This window comes from Pongo pygmaeus, chromosome 12 (genome assembly GCF_028885625.2).
Source record: "Pongo pygmaeus isolate AG05252 chromosome 12, NHGRI_mPonPyg2-v2.0_pri, whole genome shotgun sequence".
Classification (NCBI taxonomy): domain Eukaryota; kingdom Metazoa; phylum Chordata; class Mammalia; order Primates; family Hominidae; genus Pongo; species Pongo pygmaeus.
This window is the reverse complement of record NC_072385.2, coordinates 89,970,692-89,988,759: the sequence shown is the minus strand read 5'-3', so window position 1 is coordinate 89,988,759 and position 18,068 is coordinate 89,970,692. Positions and strand designations below refer to the sequence as shown.

General features: G+C 38.7%; 1 protein-coding gene across 4 annotated transcripts in view; it reads left to right on the top strand.

Moving 5' to 3' along the window:
• PLEKHH2 (pleckstrin homology, MyTH4 and FERM domain containing H2) overlaps positions 1–17,570 on the top strand; it is a 130,099-nt gene extending 112,529 nt beyond the window's left edge. For 3 of the 4 annotated variants that reach the window (XM_063648774.1, XM_054475166.2, XM_063648773.1), the window contains exons 25-30: positions 2,899–3,040; positions 6,704–6,849; positions 8,501–8,630; positions 11,909–11,995; positions 13,824–13,961; positions 14,999–17,570. In XM_063648774.1, coding sequence (XP_063504844.1) covers positions 2,899–3,040; positions 6,704–6,849; positions 8,501–8,630; positions 11,909–11,995; positions 13,824–13,961; positions 14,999–15,184 — 829 coding nt within the window. In that variant the 3' untranslated portion in view covers positions 15,185–17,570. Of the gene's footprint in view, positions 1–2,898; positions 3,041–6,703; positions 6,850–8,500; positions 8,631–11,908; positions 11,996–13,823; positions 13,962–14,998 lie in introns of those variants that run through there. The other variant, XR_010123107.1, reaches the window with a different exon arrangement.
• The last annotated feature ends 498 nt before the right edge of the window (positions 17,571–18,068 follow it).

Here is an 18,068-nt window from a genome sequence, read left to right as displayed (position 1 = left end):
AAGACTATGAAAGGGAATTCTTCAGGATTTTTGGCAAATAATTCCTGTACTTAGCAATTCTCACATACCATTTATTTGTCCATTCATGCCATCTACCAGTGCCAAGCCTTGTTTGAAGCCTTGGGAATTCCAAGGTGAATAGAGTTTCCTTACCCTTTAGAATCTTCCAGTTTATAGGGAGAGGCAGACATGAAGTCTTAGCAATGCAATCAATGCTGTAACAGGAAGAATGTAGCACAGGAGTGAAGAACATGGGCTGGAGACAGGCTGCCTGGGTTAGAATCCTGGCCCTACCACTTACTATGTGGCCCTGAGCAAGTCACTTAACATCTCTGTGCCTCAGGTACCCTGTATGTGAAATGGAGATCAAAACGACTCCCACCTCTAGGGTTGTCTGAAGGATTAAATGTTGGCAATTGTAAAGCACTTGGTTCAGAGCCTGCCACATAGTAAATGCTTCACAGATCTTTGTCATTACCATGAATATGACATGTATGTACAAGAGGTTGTAGGGACATAGAGGAAGACTTTGCAGAGTGGTAACTTCTGAGCAGATGACTGGAAGTTGGACGCCACTGAGGCAGGAAGAGAACAATTGCAGTTTTAGTAGAGTATAACCAGTAGACCATGGTGGACTGAGGAGCGAAGGAAGGGTGAACAGAGAGAGATTGCAGGCTGTCCCCCCAGTAAGTTTACAAGAGGATGGGAAGGGCAACAGTAGGAAATAAATGCTTTGAAGAATGAATATGGATCCAGTTGAGGGCAAGCAAAAGGATCGCCCAGTGGTGCTGAGAGCCCTGCTGAATTTGGAAGCAGTATATTTGTGTAGTGGTACTGGTCCACAGTGACGCGATTTCCATCCCACAGTATTCAGCTTCCTGGGTGTCCAATGAGGAGGTGGAGATTTGGGAATACCCCTGCGAGCTAATCTAAGCCTTGCCTGCTGTCATAGAAGCCCATTCTGTCTGCTCCAGGCCTCTTTAGGATTTGGAAGCAGCTGAAAACTGGCCATATTGTGAGAGGCTTAGATCACATTCCTCTAGTGCTTTTCCTATTCAAGCTCCATGGATTTGATTTTTATGACTTCTTGGTCATTTTTGTTCCTCTTCAAATTCTCCCCAAATCCCTGGGTAGCTATTGGAGCCAAAACTGTTTCATTAGGGATTTGAGCCCATGGTTCATGTCCAGTATTGTTTTTCTCTCTCTTTTTTTTTTTTTTTTTGGCTAATGATGCTTCCTTTTCCCCTGTCAGGCTCAATCGTGTTGCCTGCTGGGAATAACAGAAAATGCACTTAAGCTCTTCTTGCCTGTAGCCGTTTGGTTCTTTTTCTCCCCTTAGCCGTATTACCAAACCTTCCAGTGGTAACACTTAGCTAAACTCTAGTGGATTACAGTGATGAGTATGATATACTTCCTAACTTCAAGTAGGGAAAATAAGCTATGCATACAAATGTAAGCATGCCAGAAAGGAAGGCTTTCATCTTAAATTTTCTTCTCTTTGTTTTATATGGCTTTGCTGATATCATTTTGGATTTGGCATCTGTTTCTGTTGCCCAGCCATGTTCTGCTACCAGTTTAACAATATAATCCTGCATTATTTGTCATTGTAGTCATCATAGATTAAAATGGAGCTTAGGATTTTTCTGATTTGTAAACTGGGTAGAGAGGAAAGAATGAATAGAATCATGGGGTAGGAGGAGCTTTTCAAAGTACACCCACCCATGCTTGCTCAGAGATTCAGACCTGCTGCCCTCCCCTTCCCTGCTATTTGAGAGAATTACTGGGAGAGATACTGTAAATGGTAGGGATGTGTCCTCTCCCCCAAGTGTGTAGGGGGAAGAAAAGGCTGAAAATGCAAAGTTATAGCCAATTGAATACACACCTAACAGCTACTGTATCTAAATCTCTCTTTTCCAGCCACTGTGTTGTCATGGCAGTATTCAGGTGTGTCAAGATGTTGCTCACCCACCCCATTGTCACAGCATTTAGAGCCGTTACAGCACCTGTGCCTGATCTGCAGCCTGAAGTCAGAGCCCCCCAAATCTCACATATGAATAAATGACACAGTGAATAAATAAAGAGAGTCACTGATTTGATGAAGACCCCCCTAGGCAGACAAAAGCCATGTTGTGTTTCAGTGAGTAATAGTGATAACATGTAAACTATTTCTGAGCCCCTAAAGCTGCTTATCAGATTGTGGCCAAAAAAGTCAAAACACACTTAAATCTATAAATATTATCTTTTAGATTCCCAGAGAAAACTCACCTTCTCCCCCTCCCCTTATTTGATGTAGATTTGGGGGTGATTTTGAGTTGAAACCTTCACTTCCTTTTCTGTGCTGTGTCCAAGGTATTCAGGAAGGATCATGAGGGTTTTGAAGACTGGGTTTATACAGCCCATTGAAATAAAGGCCTGTATCATACATTCCTTGCAAGAGAGGGCATATTTAATTTCACTTGATGTCTTAGGTCTTTCCTCAGGAACATTTAAGGATTTGGTGTTTCAAGGCCTAAAAAATTGCTTCATCCCTTTACTTCTACTTATACATTTTTATTTATATTTAAAGTGGATTTCTTATAAGCACCATATAGTTAGGTTTTATATTTTATCCACTCTGACAATCTCTGTCTTTTCATTGGTGTATTTAGACAATTGACATTTAATGTGATTCAACCTCACCTCCAGCACTTCTCAACCTCAACCTCAAAGCAGTTTTTTCTTATTTTGCTGAAAGTACTAAATAGAACAGAAACAGAAGTCATTGACAGTAGTAGTCTAAGTTCATACCACTTAGAGTACTGTGTTAAAACAACCCCATCTCAGTCCGCTGGATTTATCTTTACTTTATTTCCTTGTAAGAATATCATTTAATGAGAAATTTACTCTTTTTTTTTACAGACTGTATTTCTCAGTGCAAGCTTGTGGAGAGACTGATAGAGAAAAGTTGCTGTTAATGTATCAGACAAATGATCAAATCATAAATGGACTTTTTCCTCTGAACAAGGATCTGGCATTAGAAATGGCAGCTCTTTTAGCTCAGGTAACTTCCATGTTATATAGAGTAATATATTGAAATAATAAGATACTAATTTCTACACTGAATTAAACGTAAAACAATATACTTCAATAATTCTTTACATTCATTTTGCTACGATTAGCACCTTAAAAATTACAGGCACTATAATTACAGTTTGCCTCTAAACTGCTGACAATTGCAATGATGTAGAATGAGACAGTATTCCATAAAGAGAACCCAGTTTCTTAATTATCTTGAAAATATATCTCTAGGCTTTGTGTTTAATAAGGGAATTGGAGTGTAGAGCTGTGGGCTTGAAGATGTCATGCTGAAATCGCTTGGTAGTCTTATAGGAATAAGTCCTTGAAAAGGCTAGAGCACTTTCTTTTATTTGCCTACTGTATCAGTTAGGATTTTCTTTTCTTTTTTTTTTTTTTTTTTGAGACGGAGTCTCGCTCTGTCGCCCAGGCTGGAGTGCAGTGGCGCGATCTCGGCTCACTGCAAGCTCCGCCTCCCGGGTTCGCGCCATTCTCCTGCCTCAGCCTCCCGAGTAGCTGGGACTACAGGCACCCGCCACCGTGCCCTGCTAATTTTTTGTATTTTTAGTAGAGGTGGGGTTTCACCGTGTTAGCCAGGAGGGTCTCGATCTCCTGACCTCGTGGTCCACCGGCCTTGTCCTCCCAAAGTGCTGGGATTACAGGCGTGAGCCACCGCACCCAGCCTGTATCAGCTAGGATTAAGTTCAACCTTCTACACGCACACACACACACACACACACACACACACACACAAATTAATACTGACTTAATCAGAATAGAAGTATATTTAGCGCTCACATAGAGAGAGAGGCATCCTGGCACCTCTGTGAAGCCATTAGGGGCATGGGCTTTATCCTCTTCTCTCCTCTGCTGTCCCTAGGGTGTCATCACCATGGTCCTGGGAGTCTGCCAGAGCTCCAGCTAATGTCAGTGTTCCAGGCTTCAGGGTGGGGGAAGGGTTGAAAAGGGCATGCCCTCCCACACTTGAGAAAACTTCTCAGCAGCTGCATAGAACGCTTCCATTCATGTCTCTCCCATCAGAATTTAGTCACATGGCCTTGCCCATTACCTACAGGGGAGTCTGGGGAATGTGGTCTCAGTGGGGTGGCAGTGTGCCCAGCTAAATTTAAGGTTTTTTTTACTCAAGAAGAAGGAGGGAATGGTCATAAGATGCAACCCATAGTCTCAACCACACCCAAGTCTTTGCCTAGGTTAATTAAGGAAAATGTTAAAGCAACTCTGTGATGTGGCATCTGGACCAAGGCTTAGATTCCCCAGGGTCTTTGGTCTATGGCTCCTCACGCTACACTCTGTCCCAGCACATCTCATTCTTTTTATTCTATGCACCACCTATGCCAATGTTTCCCAGATCTTTTCTCTTCAGTTCGTAGTTTTTTTATGGGCTCCTTAAAATCAACTTTTCTTTTTTTTTTTTTTGAGACAGAGTTTCCCTCTTTTGCCCAAGCTGGAGTGAAGTGGCACAATCTTGGTTCCCTGTAACCCCCACCTCCCGGGTTCAAGCGATTCTCCTGCCTCAGCCTCCCTAGGCACTCACCACCACGCTCTGCTAATTTTCATATTTTTAGTAGAGACGGGTTTTCACTATGTTGGCTAGGCTAGTCTCGAACTCCTGACCTTGAGTGATCCGCCTGCCTTGGCCTCCCAAAGTGCTAGGATTACAGGCGTGAGCCACCGCACCCAGCCAAAATCAGCATATTGAAAACCAAACTAATCATCGTCCCTCCTCTGTGTTCACATTCTGTCTCCTATTTATGATACACCCTCCACCCGGTCCCCCAAGCAAGCTTCAAACCCGGGAATTATCATGAGTTTTCGCTCACTTTGGCCCTTTCCCACCAGTCACCACATTCCTGCGAATGTGAACTCTTAGGGATGTTTTAGTCTGTTCTCTCCTCTGTATGCTGACTCCTGTTGCTAAGGTTTGGATCATTGTCTCATACTGCCTGCTGTCCTGCAGCAGGCTCCTAAGTAGTGTGCCTTTCTCTGGTCTGGTCCCTCACAAATTTATCCTTCACACAAATGCTAGAGGGATTTTTTCCACTTATCTGTTGCTACGTTACAAATGACTCCAAAACTCAGCTACTTAAGACAGAAATTTGGGCAGGGATGTGAAGGGACAGTGTGTGTCTCTGCTTCAGGTGGTATCAGCTGACACAGCTTGAAAGCCAGTTGTCGCTCTATGGCTGAGGGCTGGAATCATTTGAAGGCTCCTTCAGTCACATCTGGTGGCTGATTGATGCTCGCTGTTTGTGGGGACTTCTGCTGGGACTGTCAGCTGGAGCACCTTACACGTGGTCTCTTCGTGTATGTGACTGCTTGTGCTTCCTCCAAGAATGGTGAATGGGTGACAGCAACAACGTCCCAGAAGACAGATAAGAAGTGGAAACTGCTATTTTCTTAAGGGCTGAGCCTGGAAACTGGCACAATGTCACCTGTGCATGGAGCTTTATTAGGCAGCACTAGTAACTGGGATAGAGATACAGCAAAAATGTGAATCTAGCTCTGTCATTCCTTTTTTACATGCAAGGACTTTCAAGATCCGAACTCTGCCTGCCCCTCCAGCCTCAACATTCCCTTAATACTCCCTACCTTGAACTTCATGCTCCAATAAAATATAAACTGTGGTTCCAAACACAACTCTATATCCTGGGAAGGACTCTATTCCCAGGATTAATGCTAGTAGAATGAGAGTATGAACACAATAACATGGAGAAAATCTAGGAACAAAGTAATGAGAATATGGTTCTTGCTCCCATTACATTCAGGAGAGACCCTCAAAAAGTCCAACTAATAGTTTTTTGAAATTTCTTATAACTTTTTTTTTTGAGATGGAGTCTTGCTGTGTCACCCAGACTGGGCAATGGCATGATCTCGGCTGACTGCAACCTCTGCCTCCTGGGTTCAAGCGATTCTTCTGCCTCAGCCTCCCAAATAGCTGGGATTACAGGTGCCCGCCACCACGCCCGTCTATTGCCTTTTATTTTTAACATCTATTTCATCTTATTATCAGCAATTAAAATAGTGCCTTAAAAATGAAAAATTGTCCTTGCGTTACAGACAATAACAAAGTAGTGACCTTTAGCAAGTACTACTAGATGGTGATAGTAAACTAGGAAGGTTAATGTAGAAATGGAACTCAAATGTTTAAATTACAGATTTTTTTCAAAATTAGAATTCAAGCCAGGTGGTGGCTCACGCTTGTAATCCCAACACTTTGGTAGGCCAAGGCAAGTGGATCACTTGAGGTCAGGAGTTCAAGACCAGCCTGGCCAACATGGTGAAACCCCGTCTCTACTAAAAGCACAAAAATTAGCCAGGCATGGTGGTACACACCTGTAGTCCCAGCTATTCGGGAGGCTGAGGCAGGAGAACCACTTGAATCTGGGAGGCAGAGGTTGCAATGAGCCTGGGTGACAGAGCGAGACTCCGTCTCAAAAACAAAATTAGAATTAAAATATAATTTATAAAAATTCCTACATATGATTATAAATTTCATAATCACATAATCATGACAAATAGATTCATGTATTATGTGTTAAAAAATAATGTTTAGAAAAAATAAAACTAACTGATTTTCTGTCTTAAAACTCTTTTCAATATATTTTCACTTTTTTGGATTTCCAATTAGGTAGAGATTGGAGATTTTGAAAGACCTTTCTCAACTCCAGCAGGGCATGTTACCAATCAGTGCAAAGCGAATCAAACTCTAAAGCAAGTCATAGAGAAATTTTATCCTAAAAGGTATAGAGATGGCTGTTCTGAAGAGCAGTTAAGGTAAGGAAATCTTTGTAACTCTTTAGAGGGTAGGGTCATACTAGTTTTTTGGTAATATTTTTCTGTTCAAATTTTAAAGGTGAAAAACATTTTGACAGCTTTCTCAAGATTTTTTTAATACTATTGAGCCACAGGAGATTATAGGCTTTTTTTCTTTTCTTTTTTTTCTTTTTTTTTTTTTTTTTTGAGACGGAGTCTCGCTCTGTCGCCCAGGCTGGAGTGCAGTGGCGCAATCTCGGCTCACTGCAAGCTCTGCCTCCCAGGTACAGCCATTCTCGTGCCTCAGCCTCCCAAGTAGCTGGGACTACAGGCGCCCACCACCACGCCCAGCTAATTTTTTGTGTTTTCGGTAGAGACGGGGTTTCACTGTGTTAGCCAGGATGGTCTCAATCTCCAGACCTTATGATCCGCCTGTCTCAGCCTCCCAAAGTGCTGGGATTACAGGCGTGAGCCACTGCGCCCAGCCAATATTTTTATTTAAGATAAGCCCAGAAGCTTTAGAATCTATATTTAAACTTTCTTTAATTAAAAAAAAAAAAGCCTTTAGATGTACTTTTCAATTGATCTTTTTCATTCTTGTCCAGAACAACCCTGATAATAAATAAGAGAAAAAAATTGGCCAATAATATGTGTTTAATTTTATGAAGTACATACCAAAAAATTATATTTTGTATATTCTATTATGAATAAGTTGAAATAAAAATAAACTATCTTCTTACATAAGACTTTTTAATATGAAAGTTTCTAATTTACCTCAATTTGGAGTTTCAGTTTCAGAGAATATATATAGAGAAGCTGATTAGATTTAAAAATAGAGGCAAATCCAATTTATCATGAGCTTTTCCAAAATAGAAACATTTAAGATCAGCCTTTTGTCTATGTAGAATAAGTGCTTGCCTTTGTAATTTGATTTGACAAGTTTCACCTTGCATCTAACATCTCTCCAAGCCAGGGGTGGTAGGACCTAAAATTCTACCATCAGGGATTCATCTTTGGGCTCTACTACTTGTTTTTTTCTTTTTTTAGACAGAGTCTTGCTCTGTCACCCAGGCTGTAGTGCAATGGGGTGATCTCGGCTCGCTGCAACCTCCACCTCCCGGGTTCAAGTGATTCTCCCACCTCAGCCTCCCGAGTAGCTGGGATTACAGGCACCTGCCATCATGCCTGGCTTATTTTTGTATTTTTAGTAGAGATGGGGTTTCACCATGTTGGCCAGGCTGGTCTTGAACACCTGACCCCAGGTGATCCTCCTGCCTTGGCCTCCCAACATGCTGGGATTACAGGCGTGAGCCACTGCACCTGGCCTGTACTTTTCTTTTAAAATGAAAATATTCCCAGGAGAAGTTATCTTTTAAACTAATTTACGCTAAGTTTTGATGGTAGATATTCAGATTTTAAAAATGGACCCGCTGGGGATACCTAGTTCATGCTGTAAACACGAATAGTATGAGAATTTGGTGAAAGGAATATTCCAGAATGGACAAGTGATGGACAGTGGTGTGATGAGAGTCACAAAATCTTTACCTGGGTTATGCCTAAGGGTCACAGTTATGCTTAGGATTGGCTCAAGGAGAGTTTTATCTTAAGACTATGACACACTGTTTATGTTTTTGCTTTAGTGTTTTTGTTTTTCTTCTTTTCATTTTTTTAGGCAGCTTTGCCAGCGACTCTCAACCAGATGGATGGCCCTCCGGGGACACAGTGCTGCTGACTGTGTACGCATTTATTTGACAGTAGCCAGGAAGTGGCCATTCTTTGGTGCCAAGTTGTTTCTTGCAAAAGTAAGAAAGGATGGGAGAGAGATGCATAATGAAAATCTTTGTGTACATAGTCGACCACATTTACCCCAGACTTAGTATAATTGGCTTTTGTAAAAAATGAAGAAATATCCAATAATGTAAAGAAAACAATGAAGAGACACTAGGGAAAGGGCAGAAAAGCTTCTCTGTCTTTTCCTCTCTGCCCAACTTTTCCCACCCTAAATCATTTCTTGGACTCCTTAGGTGAATCATGAGTCCTAAACCACAGCTGAACTCTGCATTCTTCTGTTCATTTGTTCATCCATGCACGTTTACTCTGTCACTCATTTGCTCATTTATTTAGTATTTACTAAGTTCTGTTTGCTAAACATTGAGCTAAGCTCTAGGGATACATAACTTATTGTTTCAGATGGATTGTACATGAACTTCCAGGACTATTTTACTTTGTAACAACAGGCCTATAAACAAACCACTGTATGGCAAATATCACTATGAGTCACATGAACAGACTACTGCAGGAACACTGAGGAAGGAGACCCGCCCTGCCCAGGGATGGCCAGCCCTTTCCCCAAGGGAAAAATTGTGCCTTTTGATTCCTTTTCTTTCTGTGCAACCATGTCTCTTTGTACTTTCTCAGGTTCTTAAGATACATCTTGCCTTGTGTTATATTTTTCTGTGTGTTTGTTTTATACTCACTATTAAATTGCATGCTCCTTGAAACTATAAACTCACTGATCCTAAAATCTTCCTCTTGTACCTACCGTAGTGCTTTGCACATAATTAATAATTATCACTTAAGAAATATTGGCTGAATAGCTGTGCAACTTTGGGCAAGTCAGGTCACCTCTCTGGACCTCACTTTTCCTCATCTGTTAATGAAATTCTTAGACTAGAAAAGTAAAATCTAAGGTATCTTCTAACTCTGATTCTATGAGTGACTATGTTATTGATAGGTGAGAATTAATTTTTTTCTAGTGGAACTGAAAGCTGTATACTAATTAAGAAAAAGATGATAAGGTTAGTATTCTTAAACATCTGTAAAATTAATGTACTTACAGGAAGTTGAACGTATATTTTTTAAAATTACAAGGAATAGATTTGAACTGTAGAGCAGCATGGATTTTAATTCTAACTTCAGCATTGGAAATAATATTAAATACCCTTTTCTGTTCTGATAAAATGTGCTTGCTGGCACAAAATGTTATTAAATAATAATATTGCTTTTCAAATTACATGACAAGCATCTTTTTTGCTCACTTTCCTTTCTTTATAACAAGCGACACCTCCTTTGTTGCTTCATGGCATCCTGTTTTCTGTGTGTGGTAAAATACACATAATGAAATTTACCCTCTAACCTTTTTTTTTTTTTTTTTTGAGACAGAGTCTCACTCTGTCACCCAGACTGGAGTGCAGTGGTGCAATCTTGGCTCACTGCAACCTCCGCCTCCCAGGTTCAAGCAATTCTTGTGCCTCAGCCTTCCAAGTAGCTGGGATTACAGGCGCACACCACCACACTTAGCTAATTTTTGTATTTTTGGTAGAGACAGGGTTTCACCATTTTGGCCAGACTAGTCTCAAACTCCTGATCTCAAGTGATCCACCCGCCTCGGCCTCCCAAAGTGCTGGGATTACAGGCATGAGCCACTGCACCTGGCCCATTGTAACCATTTTTAAGTGTATAGTTCTGTGGCATTAAGTACATTCTCATTGTTGTGTTGCTGTCACCACCATTCATCTCAGAACTTTTTTATATTCCCAAACTGAAACTGTACCCATTAAATGCTAACTCCCCAGTCCTCCCTCTTCCTCCCAGCCCCTGGCAACCGCCACTCTACTTTCTGTCTCTATGCATTTGACTTTTTAGGAACTTCAGGTAAGAGAAATCATATAATATTTGTGCTTTTGTTATTGGCTTATTTCACTTAGTGTAATATCTTCAAGGTTCATCCATGTTGTAGCATGTGTCAAAATTTCCTTCGCTTTTGAGGCAGAATAACATTCCACTGTATGTATATATATACCACATTTTGTTTATCCATTCACCTGTCAGTGGACACTAGAGTTGAAGGGCATCCTTTTGAATTGAATTCTCCCTGTCCTTTGCAAATCAGCCCTCAGTAGACTGTTTCTACCTCAGGGTTTTGTATATATGAGATGCTAACAAGTTTTATTATATAAAATAACCCAACATTCATTCCAGTTTTATATCTATAGTCTTGACATTATTTTGTAAAATTTAAGGGAAATAGTTAAGATTTTTTTTTAGAATTTCATTTGTTAATGGAACCAAACAAGCATCATTAATTGCTCAAAAACATTCATGGGTTTCAGTTGGGTTCTAGTGGTAGGAGATTCTTTTTATTAATATAATTTCATAGCTTTTTTTTTCTATGAGAACCAGGAGTAGCTTTTAGCTTTTTTTTTTTTTAGATGAGTCTCACTCTGTCACACAGGCTGGAGTACAGTGGCGCTATCTCAGCTTACTGCAACCTGCGCCTCCCAGGTTCAAGCTGTTCTCCTGTCTCAGCCTCCCAAGTAGCTGGGATTACAGGTGTGTACCACCATGCCCAGCTGATTTTTGTGTATTTGGCAGAGATGGGGTTTCATCATGTTGCACAGGCTGGTCTCAAACTCCTGGCCTCAGATGATCCACCCACCTTGGCTTCCCAAGGTACTAGGATTACAGGTGTGAGCCACCACACCCAGCCAATTTCATAGCTTTTACAATAAAAAATTCGGTGGAAATTTTCATTTTTCTCATTACTATTGATTACACAGTTTCATATTTTCTTTTTATTGTGTTTTTATTACACATTGAATATCAGATTTAATAAACTTTCAGGAAAGGTGTGCAATTATAATAATCCTTTACCTTGTAATAGCACTACACAGTTTATCAAGCATATCAGTATATTTTGCTTCATTGGGATTTTGGTCATCATAGAAACCCTAAAAGCTTTGTTGACTATTAACGTCTTAACGCAGAAGAAAAGTAAAAGGTAAACATTATTGTTCTTATGCTAAAGATAAGGAAATTGAGCCTCAAATAGATTCAGTAGTTTATCCAAATGAATACATTAATAAATGGCAGGTTTGGGTCTCAAAGCTAGGTCTCCTAACACCAAATTCACTCTTCGTTCCAGTATACCACCCTGCCTCTTTCCTAGGAGAGATTTTTAATAAATTTTTGTTGTTATTATTGTTGTTTAATGGCAAATGTTACATGACATTTACACTGAAAAATATTTCCGTAATTTTGCTTAGTATTTATAATATAGTGTATTTTCACCTCTTCATAGCCCATAACTCCATCATCACTTGGAAGTACTTTCATGTGGCTGGCTGTACATGAGGATGGTTTAAGCCTCTTAGAATACAACTCCATGGTAAGTTTAAACGCTCAAGTTTTGGATTAAGTCAACTGTTTCCTTTGCTCAGTGTACCGTAAACAGAAGGTAATGATATCTTAATCTGATTTTTCTCTTACACAGAAAACATTCTTCCTAATACTATGTCATGAACAGTCATTTTACAAATACAGCTATGATTACAATTTAACCTTTTAAAACAAGATAAGACAGGTCGTTTATTGTGTATGAGAAAAATCTTGATACCATGACTAAATTGTGATCATGGTTATATTCATGAAATGATTATATTTTTAAAAGCGTTAAGAAGATTGTTTCCTGTGTAAAATAAAAATCTGTAAGAAATCATTAAGGTGGGAACTTTAATTACCAAAGTTTAAGTTCACTTTCACTAAGGCTTCTTTAACAATTTCTATAATTTCCTATAATGTCATTTATATAGCATCTTAGCACTTTTCACATAGTTTAAATTCAAACTATGATATCTATATGTGTTCATTTATTTACCTGAAATTTACATTATTTTTTATCATATTTCATGTGTCTAATTATTTAATACAATTTTATTCTCTTTTTTGTTTAATCTGGTGGGCAGGAATTACTAAATTCACCTGGAAGGTCTAATCCTGTGGCTATAATCAGAAGATCACTGAAAATTTTCTGGAAACCAAACTATCCTTTTGTGTTATAGTTGCTGTTTCCCCTTATAATTGCTTAAAAAACAAACACACACACTTTTTTTTTCAAGGGGTTATATTTTCTGAGTGCCTTTTAGTTCTTGAATGGATAACTTGAAGATATTATAAAATCAGCAACTTAAAGTAAAAACAAACAAACAAACCAAAAAACCTATACACCAGTATTGAGTTACCTTAGTTCGGAAAACTAGCTCCCTAGCTCCCAGGAGGTAGCCAGACACACACAGGTGGGTTGCAGGTCTGAGGCATTCAGTCCTGTAATGGTCTGCTCAGTCTTGCAAGGTAATCATTAGATATGCAGAGTCCTTTCAGGCTGTATATTAGTTACATTTTATTTTATTGATTTATTGATTTTTTTTTGAGGCAGGGTCTCATTCTGTCACACAGACTGAAGTGCAGTGGTATGATCACCGCTCCCTGCAACCCTGACCTCCTGGGCTCAAGCAGTCCTCCTGCCTCAGCCTCCCAAGTAGCTGGGACCACAAGCATGTACCACCATGCCTGGCTAATTTTTTTAAATATTTTTTCATAGAAACGGGGTCTCCCTATGTTGCCCAGGCTAGGCTCAAGTGATCCTCCCACCTCAGCCTCAGGCGTGAGCCATCAGGCCTGGCCTAAGTTATATTTTTACACTGTTTTGGAAACACATTAGAAAAAAATATTTGCTGCATATGTGACCAAAGGTTAATACACGATACTGTTTCTGTTTATGGATTTCAAAATCCATCTATCAAGGTGAACTATGTAGATTTACCAATACTTGACCATTTTGACCATGAAAAGTATCAGTAATATGGCTTAACCTAACATATATATAAGAGATATATGAAAGGGCATATAAAAATATTAACAGTGGCTTTCCACTAGATGCTGGAATATAGATGCTTTTTATTTTTTTCTTATATTTTCTCATTTTTCTGCAGTGACTTGTTTCGGACTCAACATTGTAAAGGTAGATGATGCCTAAATAAAATTAGTACCACTACTGTCTATTTTGGATCATAATAGATTTTATTTTAGAAAATAATTTTGTATTATACCATAATTGATTAATATCTGCCTTTTAATGGAGATATATTATTAATTATTTTTCATCTCTCTTTGGAATTAAGAGCATATAACATACATACTTTTTCTTCTCTTTAAAGAGGTTAATAGTCAGCTATGTGTACAAGAGTCTAATGACCTTTGGAGGCTATCAAGATGATTTTATGGTAGTCATTAACAATACACATTCAAAGGACAAACCAACAGAGAAATTACTTTTTGCCATGGCAAAACCCAAGGTGAGTAGAAGCCTTGCTGCCAACTTTTTTGTGCTAGTTGTTTTCACTTAATCTTAGCCAAAAGGCCAAAAAGCAATGCTAGTTGTTTTCATACTGAAACATTTATTCAGCAAAGACTGCATTCCAGATGGGAAAACAGACGTTATTTATAGTCAAACAAACATGGGTCCAACTTACATCATCTTTCCAAGCCCTGGTTTCTTTGTCTAAAAATATGGTAACATACTCCCTACTTCTTTTGGCTTTAAAATTAAATGAAGGAAGTTTGTAGGGTGCTTAGCCCAATGCCAGGTATATGGAAGATTCAAAATAAATGGTTGTGGCATTAAGTTATTGCTGACTGGTACTTTATACACATTATCTTATTCACTTGGGGTTATTTGCTTTATGGACTCATTAGAGGAAAGACCGGGGTTTTATAATTAAAACATACTTGCTCCTTTATGACTTTTAACAAACTATGTAGTTTTAACATCTCTAAGTAAAAGCAATAAATAAATGGATTATATTCTAACATGTAATTCTAATTGAAAGTGATTTTCCTAAAACTTTAGCTGTCTTAATGTTATCAAAGAAATTACTTCTTCAGAATCTGAAGCTTTTTTAAAAAAATAGATGTCTTTCTTAATTAAGCCTATACTTAAGTGAAAGCAGCTAACCATTAAGTGCAGATCAGGGAATTCAGTCTTTAGTGAAAATAGAGAGTTTATATGACACTAACTTTCTTAATTCATATATTCACCAATGTGGCTTTATGATAATTTGATAGAGTTGTACTACTGACTGTCACACTTCCTAAGAATGCCACTCAATTTGATTGTTTTTGAGATTCACTCTTTCTGCTGGTTTAAGTGATGAAAAAACATGTGGCTGCCTTGATGGTGCTGGACATGTAAGCACTTCACTGTTTGATCTAGGGAGAAGGGAATTCTGGTAGCCTGGGCACTTGTAAATGGAGCTCACCTGTGGCCAACACTTTCTTCTGGAAGTGATGAGAACTTCTCAGGAGCATAACAATTCTGTTTTCCTTGTTTTAGATTCTTGAAATCACTCTTTTGATCGCCAGTTACATAAACAACTTCCATCAGCAAAAGGCAGCATTTCACCACCTCTCTGCTCCAGCACTGCTCTCAGCCCAGACCCGGGGACCCCAAGCCAGAATGATGGGAAGCCAGCCTCTTCTGTCAAGCAGCAGACCGACCAAAGGCCCCACCTTACTCTGAAAGCTGGGGAGCCTGAACATTCACTCCTTGTCCTCCATCTCCGTGCCATGGCTGCATCAGCTCCTACAAGTTCGTTTATACCTGGCAGCACGGCAGCCACACACCGGTATTCCAAACTTTAACAATGAAGGGAGTTAGGCTCTTTTATTTGATTCTTAAATATTCAAATAAATATTAACAGTAAAACATAAACACAAAATTTGCCAACACACTAATTTTCTTATAGAGTAAATGAGTAAGAATTCATCATTTTTTCCATCTCCCTTCTCCCTTGTCATCAGACACATTGTGCAATGTGGCTTTTCTTTTCTTTTTTTCCCTTTTTAATATTCTGGCAATCTTTAGAAAGGGAGATTCCAAACTCTCATTTGGTAAACCAGTTGATTATTTGGAAATGTTCACTGCCAAAATAGTAAGTGCTATAATTAAATGTGCTTTTAATTAATGATATAGTGTTTGGAAAGGAGTAGAACATGCAGCATAAGAAACTGCTGCAGAGTGGTGCGAGGAATACATTTTCAGAGCAGGTGCAGTACATCTTCTGGCCCTATGAATCATTATGTGAGAAAGCAGGATAATGTTAGGTAACCTGAGCCTCCTATGTGGTATTAGAAAGTATACCATCACCTTTTCACATCACTGGAGTGTAAAATTTAAAACAAGATGGCGATTCCTGACATTTCTTGGCTGTCAGTGCTGCCCAGGTTCACAAGAATATTGCCCACATTTCACTGTATTTGGTGCTGGGTCATTTTGACCTTGTTTTGTTAATAATATCTTTAAAAACAAAGACAATCCTTAAAGCTTTGCTCCTCACACATTACCTTCTAATTATAGTTTGAAAATATATTCCCTACACATACATACATATGTATATACAGACAGGGTCTTGCTATGTTGCCCAGGCTGGTCTTGAACTCCTGGCCTCAAGCAATTCTCTCTCCTCAGCCTCCCAAAGTGCTGGGATTACAAGTGTGAGCCACCACACCTGGCTCCAGAAATTTTATTTTATTTTTTTGAGGCAGGGTCTCACTCTGGTTGCCCAGGCTGGAGTGCAATGGTGCCATCATAGCTCACTGTAGCCTCGACCTTCTGGGATCAAGCAATCCCACTTCAGCCTCTTGAATAGCTGGGACTAGAAGTATGCACCACCATGCCCATCTAATTTTTGTATTTTTAGTAGAGACAGGATCTCCCTATGTTGTCCAGGCTAGTCTCAAACTCCTGGGTTCAAGCAATCCTCCCACCTCGGCCTCCCAAAGTGCTGGGATTACAGGCATGAGCCACCGTGCCCAGCCTCAAAAATATTTTTTAAAAGAAAAGAGAAAATAATTCCTCTGTCAAAGGAGGTTAAATTTTAGTTGATAGAGTCCTTAAATGCATTACTTTATTAGGTTATGTAAGTGGTCAGTGCATTCCAGTATGTGTCACAACAGTGTAGTTCATATTCATGATAAAAATGAGACTGTGATAAGACATGAAAATTATATTATTAAAATGTTCAATTGTAATGGTAATCACGAGTATACTTAATTTTATTTATGTATAGAATATTTGTATTTATTTTTTGGACTATATTTATCACTTTGTCATTTTTTTTAACCAATTTGAGAAATGTTAGCTGCTGAATTAATTTGTTGGCCGAGCCTTCATATTTTCTTCTTTGCTGCTTTCTCCCTGTGGCAATGTACTGTTCTCACATTAAGCCTTTTAAAAATGTTCCATACTGTATTAGCATCCTTAGATGGGACAGAACTAAGAAATACATTGCTCAAATAATATTGTACTTTATTGATAATGACAAAAAGAATATTTTTTAAACCCCATCAAAATAGATTTCCATTGACTGTTTCCCCTATGTCTTTTGAGCCACAGTCGCCCATTGAATAAGCAAATTTGTTTTTGAGAATAAACTGGTAACCAGTTTGTGATGACTCTCAGAAGCCTTTTGGCTGGGATACAGAAGAGTTTCTAAGTTCCTAGAGAGCCATTTAATAATTAGTTGGTGAGCCAGAGGCTTGACAGAGCTGTTACTTATGTGTGAGGGCTTTATTCTCAGGCGGTAGTTTATTCATCATTTGGTAAGCCCCTCCCCACAATCTTCTAATTTAAACAAGTAGTGAAGGTTTAGCTTAAACGTGTAGTACCTTAGACTTGGCATTTATTTTTGATAGAGCAGAGATAAAATATTTTGATGGAAGGAAATCAATTTTCTGTAACTGATGATGTGAAAATTTTATTTTCTGGGAAATTATATAGCCATTCAAAAATTCAAAGTATGTTATTATGATTGGTTACAAGAGAATAATGTTACACGTTTAATTGTAATATTTGTCTCCTATCATTTCCTTCCCTTTCAATCATAATAAATGATTTACAAAACCCATTTTGAGCATTATATTTTGAATAATCTTCAAGAAATACCTAATGTTTTCATTGTCAAAGCTGAGGTGTAGTGCCAGTGAAAATGGTAGTTATTACCTCCTTCTCTTGCATTCATGCTTTGTCTTCAGTGTTGCTTTGTTTTATCCATATAAAAGGGAGCTGTTTTGGCGAATTGTAATTTTAATCCATATGTGTGCATGTTGACACACAATATGTAAATAGGTAAATAGATAGAAATATTGGTTCTCCCATGATTTCATATTTCGTATAGGTGAGTTGAATGGATTGTGTTCCAAAAATTTGTCTTAAATATTCTGGATTGTGTGTGTGTGTGTGCCCTTAAAATACTATCATAGCTTAGAAATGACTTTAACTCTCAATTTACAAGAGAAGTTAGTCACAACTTATAAAGAGTCTTTGTTTCAAAAATGTGTTTAATAGTTTGCTGTTTGGATTTTTTTTTTCATTAAAAAGAAATACATGTGCTTACATCTACCTG